Source organism: Rhincodon typus, chromosome 39 (assembly GCF_021869965.1).
Source record: "Rhincodon typus isolate 14 chromosome 39, sRhiTyp1.1, whole genome shotgun sequence".
NCBI classification, from domain to species: domain Eukaryota; kingdom Metazoa; phylum Chordata; class Chondrichthyes; order Orectolobiformes; family Rhincodontidae; genus Rhincodon; species Rhincodon typus.
Window position 1 is genome coordinate 68,489 of NC_063370.1, and position 10,201 is coordinate 78,689.

At 48.3% G+C, this 10,201-nt stretch overlaps 1 protein-coding gene across 1 annotated transcript in view; it reads left to right on the plus strand.

Annotated features, from left to right (window-relative positions):
* Positions 1-10,201, plus strand: part of LOC109919697 (latent-transforming growth factor beta-binding protein 2-like) — a 63,017-nt gene that overhangs the window by 43,568 nt on the left and 9,248 nt on the right. Inside the window, exons 8-10 of the mRNA XM_048618189.1 lie at positions 6,233-6,397; positions 8,940-9,101; positions 9,328-9,405. Coding sequence (XP_048474146.1) covers positions 6,233-6,397; positions 8,940-9,101; positions 9,328-9,405 — 405 coding nt within the window. The remainder of the gene's footprint in view (positions 1-6,232; positions 6,398-8,939; positions 9,102-9,327; positions 9,406-10,201) is intronic.

Genomic DNA, 10,201 nt, shown 5'->3' on the forward strand with positions numbered 1-10,201 from the left:
CCCAACCTAATCCCACTGCCCCCTCCCTCCCCATAGCCCTGTACTATCCCCCAACCTAATCCCACTGCTCTCTCCCTCCCCATAGCCCTGTAATAATTCCTAAAATAACCAGAGTGCCCCAACGCCTCCCCAAAGTTCTGTACCAGTTCCCACACTAATCCCACTGTGCCGCGACCTCCCCATAGCCGTATCCTAATCTCCAACTCAGTCCCACTGCCCCGGTCACTCCCCAATGCCCTGTATTAATCTGCAAACTATTCCTACTTCCCCGCAGTTTCCCCATAGCCCTGTACTAATCCCCAACCTAATCACACTGCCCCTCCCTCCCGATAGCCCTGTACTAATCAGCAAACTAATCCTACCTCCCCCCCGCTCCACCAATAGACCTGTACTTATCCCCAAACTAATCCCATTGCCCCAATCCCTCTGCATAGCCCTGTACTAATCCCCAACCTAATCGCACTGCCCTGCTCCCTTGCCAAAGACCTGTACTAATTCCCAAACTAATCCCACTGCTCCGCGATCTCCTCATAGTGGTGTGCTAATCTCCAATTTATTCCCACTTCCCTGCTGCCTCCCCATAATCCTTTGCTAATCCCCAACTGAATCTGACAGCCCTATTCCTTTCCTTTAGCTCTGTAATAATCTGCAAAGTAATCCTACAGCTCTGTACTAATCCCCAACCTAATCCCATTGCCCCACCCCCCTCCGCCGTTAACCCTGGACTAATGCCACTACCCTACATCCTCTCCATAGCCCTGTACTAATCCCCAACCTATTCCCACTGCCCTGCCCCCTCCCATAACCCTGTACTAACCACCAACATACTTGGGCAATTTTCAACATTGCTGGGTAGATACTAGTGTTGTAACTGTACTGGAACAGCTTGGCTAGGGGAGCAGCGAGTTCTGGAGCACAAGTCTTCAGTATTATTGCCTGAATGTTGTCAGGGCCCGCAGCCTTTGCAGTATCCAGTGTTTCCAACCGTTTCTCGATATCACGTGGAGTGAATCGAATTGGCTCAAGATTGTAAGTTACAAGTCCCTAGCGTTACAAGTCTAACGCTAGGGACCACTGAAGGAGGCCGAGATGGATCATCTACTTGGCGCTTCTGGCTGAAGATTGCTGCGAATGCTTCAGCCTTATATTTTGCTCTGATGTGCTGGGTTCTTCCATCATTGAGGATGGGGATATTTGTGGAGCCTCCTTCTCCAGTGAGTTGTTTAATTGTCCACCACCATTCATGACTGGATGTGGCAGGACTGCAGAGCTTATATCTTATCCATTGGTTGTGGGATCGCTTAGCTCTGTCTATCACTCAGTTCTGAGGAAGGGTCACCGGACCCGAAACGTTAACTCTGTTTTCTCCTTCACAGATGCTGTCAGACCTGCTGAGCTTTTCCAGCAACTTTGTTTTTGTTTTCTGTCTATCACTTGCTGCTTTCACTGTTTGGTATGCAAGTACTCCTGTTTGGTGGCTTCACCAGGTTCATATCTCATTGTCAGGTATGCCTGGTGCTGCTCCTGACATGCCCTCCTGCACTCTCCATTGAACCAGGAATTATTCCCTAGCTTGCTGGTAATGTTTGCGTGGGGGATATGCCGGGCCATGGCTGTGCTGGAGTACAATTCTGCTGCTGTTGATGGCCCACAGTGCCTCATGGATGCCAGTCTTAAGTTGTTAGAGCTGTTCAAAGTCTAACCCATTTAGCACAGTGATAATGCCACACAACAGAATGGAAATTATTCTCAATGTGAAGGCGGGACTTTGTCTCCACAAGGACTGTGCGATGGTCACTCTTACCGATACTGTCATGGACAGATGCATCTGCAGCTGGTAGATTGGTAAGAATGAGGTCAAGTATGTTTTTCTCTCTTGTTGGTTCCCTCACCACCTGCCACAGACCCAGTCTAGCAGCTATGTCCTTTAGGACCCGACCAGCTCGATCAGTAGTACTGCTGCCGAGCCACTCTTGGTGGTGGACATTGAAATCCACCACCTAGAGTACATTTTGTCCCCTTGCCATTCCTCAGGGCTTCCTCCAAGTGTTTTTCAACATTGAGGAGTGCTGATTCATCAGCTGAGGGAGGACGGTATGTGGTAATCAGCAGGAGGTTTCCTTGCCCATGTTTAACCTGAAGCCATGAGACTCCATGGAGTCTGGAGTCAATGTTGAGGACTCCCAGGGCAACACCGTCCGACTGTATCCCACTGTGCCGCCCCCCCCACCTCTGCTGGGTCTGTCCTGCGGTGGAACAGGACATATCCAGGGACGGTGATGGTGGTGCCTGGGACATTGTCTGTAAGGTATGATTCTGTCAGTATGGCTGTATCAGGCTGTTGCTTAAATAGTCTGTGAGACAGCTCTCCCAATGTTGGCACTAGCCCCCAGATGTTAGTGAGGAGGACTTTGCAGGGTCGACAGGGCTGTTTCTGTCTTTTCCGGTGCCTAGGTCAATGCCAGGTGATCCATCCGGTTTCATTTCTTTGAGACTTTGTAGTGACTGGTACAACTGAATGGCTTGCTAGACCATTTCAGAGGTCAATTGAGAGTCAACCACATTGCTGTGGAGCTGGAGTCACGAATAGGCCAGACCAGATCAGGGTGGCAGATTTCCTTCCCTGACGGACATTAGTTAACCAGATGGGTTTTTCTGACAATCGACAATGATTTCATGGTGATCAGTAGACTCTTAAGTCTAGATTTTTAAAAAAATTATTGAATTCAAATTCTACCATCTACCATGGTGGGATTCGAACCTGGGTCCCCAGAACATTAGCTGGATTTCTGGTTTAATAGTCTAGCAATAATACCACTAGGCCATTGCTTACACTGACCCAGTACCTCTTCATAGCCCTGTACTAATCCCAACCTAATCTGACTGTCCTGCTCCCTTCCATGGCCCTGTATTAATCTGCAACCTAATCCCACTGCCTTGCTCCTTCTGGATAGGCTTGTTCTAATCAGCAAGCTAATCTGATTGCCCCGTGCTCTCCCCATAGCTTTATACTAATCGGCAAACTAATCCTACTGCTGGTTCCCTTCCCCTAACCCTGTACTCATCCCTAACCTAATCCCACTGCCCCGCTCCCTCCCCATTGCCCTGAACTAATCCCCAAAATAATCCCACATTCCCCTTCTCTCCCTATAGCTCTGTACTAATCCCCAACTGAATCCCACTGCCCCACTCCCTCTACATAGTTATGTACTAATCTGCAAACTAATTCCACTGCCCTGCACTGTCCCATTGCCCTTTACTAGTCTGCAAAGTAATCCCACTGCCCCCTCCCTCCCCATAGCCCTGTACTAATCCCCAACCTAATCCTACTGCCCTGCTCCATCCCCATAGCCTTGTACTAATCTGCAAACTAATCCCAAATTGACATTCTCTCATTCCAATGTCCCATGCTCTCCTCTCAACCCTGTATCAATGCCAAACTAAATCCTGTGCCTCTCACTCTCCATAATCTGTACCTCTGTCAGTTTCAAATATAAATCTAACTTTGCTTTAAACAATGCAGTGGTCTCTGCCTCACCCTCTCTCTATCCCTAATCCTAACCGGAGACTTTGACTGGATGAACACAGCAGGCCAAGCAACATCAGAGGAGCAGGAAAGCTGACGTTTCGGGCCTAGCCCTTCTTCAGAAATGGGGGAGGGGAAGGGGTTCTGAAATAAATAGGGGGAGAGGAGACGGACAGGTCAAAGAGGTGAGAATGGAGCCAGTAAAGGTGAGTGTAGGTGGGGAGTTAAGGAGGGGATAGGTCAGTCCAGGGAGGACGGACAGGTCAAGGGGGCGGGATGAGGTTAGTAGGTAGGAGATGGGGGTGGGGCTTGAGGTGGGAGGAAGTACAGTTTAGGGAGGCGGGGACAAGCTGGGCTGGTTTTGGGATGCGGTTGCGGGAGGGGAGATTTTGAAGCTTGTAAAGTCCACATTTATACCATTGGGCTCCAGGGTTCCCAAGCGGAATATGAACATGAAGCGGAATTCACCTGGACCATCTCTGATACCTCTCTCTCCTTCCTGGACCTCTCTGTTTCCATCTCTGGCAACGACCTGGAAACCGATATCCATTTCAAGCCCACCGACTCCCACAGCTACCTAGAATACACCTCCTCCCACCCACCTTCCTGCAAAAATGCCATCCCCTATTCCCAATACCTTTGCCTCCGCCGCATCTGCTCCCAGGATGAGGCATTCCACTCCCGAACATTTCAGATGTCCTCGTTTTTCGAGGACCGCAACTTCCTCCCCTCAGTGGTCGAGAACGCCCTCGACCGTGTCTCCCGCATTTCCTGCAACTCATCCCTCACACCCCGTCCCCGCAATAACAACCAAAACAGAATCCCCCTCGTCCTCACGTACCACCCCACCAACCTCCGGATCCAACGCATCATCCTCCGACACTTCCGCCATCTGCAATCCGACCCCACCACCAAAGACATTTTTCCCTCCCCACCCTTATCTGCTTTCCGGAGGGACCACTCTCTCCGTGACTCCCTTATCTGCTCCACACTCCCTTCCAGCCCCACCACCCCCGGCACTTTTCCCTGCAACCGCAGGAAGTGTGACACCTGCCCCTACACCTTCCCCCTTACCCCCATCCCAGGCCCCAAGAAGACTTTCCACATCAAGCAGATGTTCACCTGCACATCTGCTAATGTGGTATACTGCATCCGCTGTTCCCGTTGTGGCCTCCTCTACATCGGGGAAACCAAGCGGAGGCTTGGGGATCGCTTTGCGGAACACGTATGCTCAGTTCGCACTAAACAACTGCACCTCCCAGTCGCGAACCATTTCAAATCCCCCTCCCATTCCTCAGATGACATGTCCATCCTGGGCCTCCTGCAGTGCCAAAACGATGCCACAGCAACTCATATTCCGCTTGGGAACCCTGCAGCCCAATGGTATCAATGTGGACTTCACAAGCTTCAAAATCTCCCCTCCCCCAACCATATCCCAAAACCAGCCCAGCTTGTCCCCGCCTCCCTAACCTGTCCTTCCTCCTACCTATCTCCGCCTCCCACCTCAAGCCCCACCCCCATCTTCTACCTACTAGCTTCATCCCGCCCCCTCGACCTGTCCGTCCTCCCTGGACTAACCTATCTCCTCCCTAACTCCCCACCTACACTCACCTTTACTGGCTCCATCCCCGCCTCTTTGACCTGTCTGTCTCCTCTCCACCTTTCTTCTCCTCTATCCATCTTCTATCCGTCTCCCCGTCTCTCCCTATTTATTTCAGAACCCCCTTCCTCTCCCCCATTTCTGATGAAGGGTCTAGGCCCGAAACGTCAGCCTCTCTGCTCCTATGATGCTGCTTGGCCTGCTGTGTTCATCCAGCTCCACACCTGGTTATCTCAGATTCTCCAGCATCGGCAGTTCCTACTACCCCGAGACTTTGACTGCTGCTTTTACTTCTTTAGTCTGCAGAAACCAGACTGATATTCTTTTTAACAAAAGCGATACATGGATTTTTCTCTTCATAGGGTGAGCACGTGTAGTAGAAAAGAGGGAAATTGACTCCTGGCTATTTAATTTGTAAATATTCACACACAAAAGTTTGTTGCTGTTAGTCTTCTGAATCCTTGAGTGTAAGACAGCCAACGCGTGGATTCATTGGGGTTCTGGAGGATCTGAAAATGGTATCTTGGAGCTTTTTACTAGAAGTTCCCACTGTTTAACCTACACTGCCACCATGATGTGAGATCTGGAGTCTGGGAGTTATTTCTTTATAAATGGCCACCACTGTTAACGTTGATCTGTTCCGCCCTCACCATCTGCTATAGATGCAGAGATGGGGTTAAGGTTAGGTTTTTACATTTTTTGCAGGGTTTTTATTCCTGATGAGGTAAGTACTAGAAGGGAGAACGGTGCGGCTGTACAGACATTGGTTAGGCCATTTTTGAAATACTGCATGCATTTCTGGCCTCCCTGCTACAGGAAGGATGTTGTGAAACTTGAAAGGGTTCAGAAACGATTTACAAGGGTGTTGCCAGAGTTGGAGGGTTTGAGCTGTAGGGAGCAGCTGAACAGGCTGGGGCTATTTTCGCTGGAGCTTCGGTGGCTGAGTGGCCTTATAAGAGATTTATAAAACCATGAGGGGCATGAATAGGGTAAATCTTTTCCCCTGGGTGGGGGAGTCCAAAACTAGAGGGCATAAGTTTTAAGGTGAGAGGATAAGGACCTCCTGTGTTTTTACTGAGTAACTTGCTGCGGTTTCAATGTTTCAGCGCAGCAGGTGATCTCATTAACCAAAGGACCTTGTTATCGGATTTGGAGGAGTGGATCCTGTTCCCTGCCTGTGAGACAGAACATCACGAAGCAGATCTGCTGCTGCAGCCGAGTGGGGAAAGCTTGGGGAACGGAGTGCCAGAAGTGCCCATCCCCACTCACAGGTAATCAGCAGGCCACCTACAGGCCAACACCTTACTAACCTCTGACTGCAGGGAGACGTCGGGTTTGGAGGGAAATCAGACAGGAAAAGGGGAGAGTAAGCAGGGGATAGATGGAAAGAGTGTGAGAAAGCAAGGGGAAGAGTAGGGCAAGAGGGACTGATTATAGGAAAAATGAAAAGAAAGGAGGTGAAAGAGATAAATGGAATGAAAGAGGAGGAGGGTATCTGAGAGAAGGTATAGGAGAGGATAAAAGAGACAGCATGGTGATTGTGAAGGGAGTAGGTGAAGGAGTGAGGGAGGAAGCAGGGTCATTGGCCATCCCTTGAGTCACAGGTGCCAGGGTAGCAAGTTTCTGTTGTGTGAATAAATTTCAGCTTCTCTCTTAATCTTTGGGCACATGAGATGAAGGGCTGGGGCTGTTGGGGTGAATGATAATGGGAAAGATAAATAAAGTGTATAGGACAGGTGCAAATATATTGGAAAGAGTGCAGAAGTGATTTACAAGAATGATTTCTGCAATGCGAAACTTCAGTTGTGAGGATAAATTGAAGAGATTGGGACTATACCCCTTGGAGAGGTGAAGGCTGAGAGAGGATTTGTTCAAGGTTTTCAAAATCATGAGTAGAGTAGACAGGAAAAAGTTGCTTCTGCTCATAAAAGAAACCAGAATGGAGGAGGTTTACATTAGATAACTATTTGGGCAGAAGTGGTGTGCAGGGAAATAGGGAAAAGGCAGGAGATTTGTACTGAGCCATGGAGATAGTACAGGCACAATAGACCAACTGACCTCCTTCTGTGTTGTAATAATTCTGTGACACTGTTCTGTACAGTGATGCGAGCCCTGTCTGGGATATAAATTTCCTCAGTTTCTGCAGTAAGCCAGAGGAAACAGCTGGAGACAAAGAAAAAAATCTGAGAGGTTGCAGTGTCAGTTTCAGAACCCAAGTTTCTTCCAAATTAGAAATGCAGGAGAGAATTGGCAGGAGAAGGACACTGAATGGAGGTGGTTACTATCACAGCTGCTTGGATTGGTGTGATGTGGCATTAGTGAGTCTCCCTCCCTCTACCTGCTAACAATCTGTCTGTTCCAGAGCCAAAGCCTTGGCTTAGTTTTGGGGATGTGAACCCCAAAGGAGACCAAATTCTGCCAATGGTTTGTTCAGTGGAGCGTCTGGAATTCAGGGTCACAACCCCAGTGTGGGCCTGGAGTTATGTGTAGGACTGGAGTGTTTTGAAGATTCCCCAAGAAGCAGGGTATTAATGCCGTTTTTTGTCACAAGCAGCTTCATGCCTCTGGTGATGTAGATTAAGGGCAAGTACCCGAATTTGTTCTGGTTCCGAACAGAATACCCCGAATTATTAAGTTCATGAGTGAGGAGGGATGAAATTTCTCTCCACCTTTATTCTCCTGCTACACTCCGTTGGTCACAACAGGTTCATTTAAAGAGAATTCTCTTTCCAGACCACAGATCAGATGAATTAATGTTTTAAAAGGAGCTATATTTAAACTGCACTTTCTTGAGTTAACAAAAGAGTAATTTTGTTACTTACTAAACGCAAAAAGGAATAATATTTTAGTGAAATAAACACCAGCTAGAAATGAGAATGAAATCCAACAAAAAATACATGTTAGAAGATAAATGGTTCAATCTCCGAGTCATTCATGAAACAGGGAACATTGCACATTCAAGCAATTAGATTATTGGCTTTGCAGATTAGTCGAAGTCCATTTACCATTTCCTGTGACTGACTAACTGGCTTCTAGCATTTAGATCAACAGCTGACCTGCACTTCCACTGTGACCTGCACAACACACGGGCTTTCAAACCTAGACTAGTGTTCATGCTGTGTTGGTAAGTGCCCGAGCACAAATACCCAAGCCCACTAGCACATTATTGCCTACTGGCACACTCAGACCAGGGTTTGACTGGCTTTTAATCCCTGGTTTTGTGTATTCATAAAAGGGGAAGGGACACAACAATCTGCTGTCTTTTTTTCTCATCATGTTCACAGTCTCCAGCAACTCCCGGGAGATTGCAGTTTAGTTTGTCGTATCTTTCACCCTTTTAAATCTATCCCTTTGAAGCATCCTTGATACTTTAGCAGGTGTGACATTCCAGGCTGTGTGTCCCTCTCATACTCCCCTGCTCTCCCGCTCTCTCTCTTCCTCTCTCCAGACAGCTACTGAATTTATATCCCCAGTCACCTTTTGACTGTCATTTTTGTTCAGAAAAACACATTATAATTAAATTCAGTCAATCTCTAAGTGCTTCAGGGTTTCTGACCTATCACCATGACACATTATGCCCACAATTACTAAATATAGTGATTCCAATCTCACACTTTGGCCCTGCTGATGTTTGAACTCATAGTTGGTGCTGTTTGGCTGAAATAAGTGCATAGCCATTGCCAGATCCAGAGTCCAGTGCGTAGCCAGTGCCAGTGCTGCAATTGAAGATCATTGCAGTTTGCCATATTCATACTTGGCTTTTGAACAGATTCTCGATGTTTTAAGATACTAAATTTCAGCTTCTCTCTTAAGAGGGATTTCGGGAGATTTGCCCTGCGGGTTCTGGATATCATTACATCCGGTCAGATCTCCGCTTCAGTAACCGGGGACCAGGGGAGAGGGACTATGGGATCACCAATGTGGATCGAGCATCACTGACCAGCACCTCAGCACCATTTGTTCAGCCCACACAGGGTAAGTTCAGGGTCACAAAGGGATCAAAGGTGGAGGGGTGTGGGTGAAGAGGGAGTGTTTGGGAAGGTGTGGGTGTGGGTGAGTGTGGGATGGTAGTGCTGGGGGTGGAGGCTGTGTCGAGGGAATGTGTGAAGAAAGCGGATTTTTGAGATGGGTCAAGATGGAATCCAGGGAGGATGCAGATAAGAATTATAATGTTCTGATTTTCTTTCCATTCCTTGGGAAGCTCCGGGGCTGAGAGAGACAGCAAGTACCGTCAGGACATCGCCCACAACAGCAGCTGTGCCCAGGACCCACCGACCAGGTCTGTGTCCAACACCCACTTTGTATACAAGGCAGTAGATTCACATCCTGCCACTTCCATCAAGTTTAAACACTTTGAACCTCTTGATTTGCTTTCTGTTTTGTAAACTCTGCGCTGCTGGTGAATTGGATATAGCTCCCACCCTCAGTCTTCGAATTCCTGTACCAGTCTGGTCAGTGCTCAGCATCTATGGATTTGCTGTTGGATTGAAATGATTTTCCTTTGTTAAATTTATTGTGAGAGGTCTGGTGCTCCATCACTTGAAAGACTGGAGGATTTAAGTGTGGGTCAACTGGAGCAGTTATCCTGACACTGAGAGTGAAGAATAGCAGCAAATGTAGGAAAGGCTGTAGCTTCTTCCCAGTGCTGTAAGAGCCACTTCTCTCCCCGTTCAGCCCCCATCGCCCTGAATAGGGATAGCTCAATGTCCACACACATTCCAACAAACAAGTCAGTGACAGATTCATCTATCTCAGATTCTCTGTCTGTCTTTGCTGCCATGAGATGGGGCATGGCGGCTTTGTGTGCGTGAGTATCCTTCTTCCACTCATTGTATCTAATCAATTTGATCTATCCTGTTTCCTTGCTCTGTCATTCTCTTTTTCACTCTCTTTGTCATTCCCTCCCTCCTCCCCTCTCTATTTATTCCTCCTCACTCACTCGCACAAACTCTCTCTCTCTCTCTCTCTCACACACACACACACACACACACACACGCTTGTGCTCTCTATCACTCGGGCTCTGTCTCGCACTCTCTCTCCCCCTCGCGCGTGCTCTCTCTCTCTCCCCCTCGCGC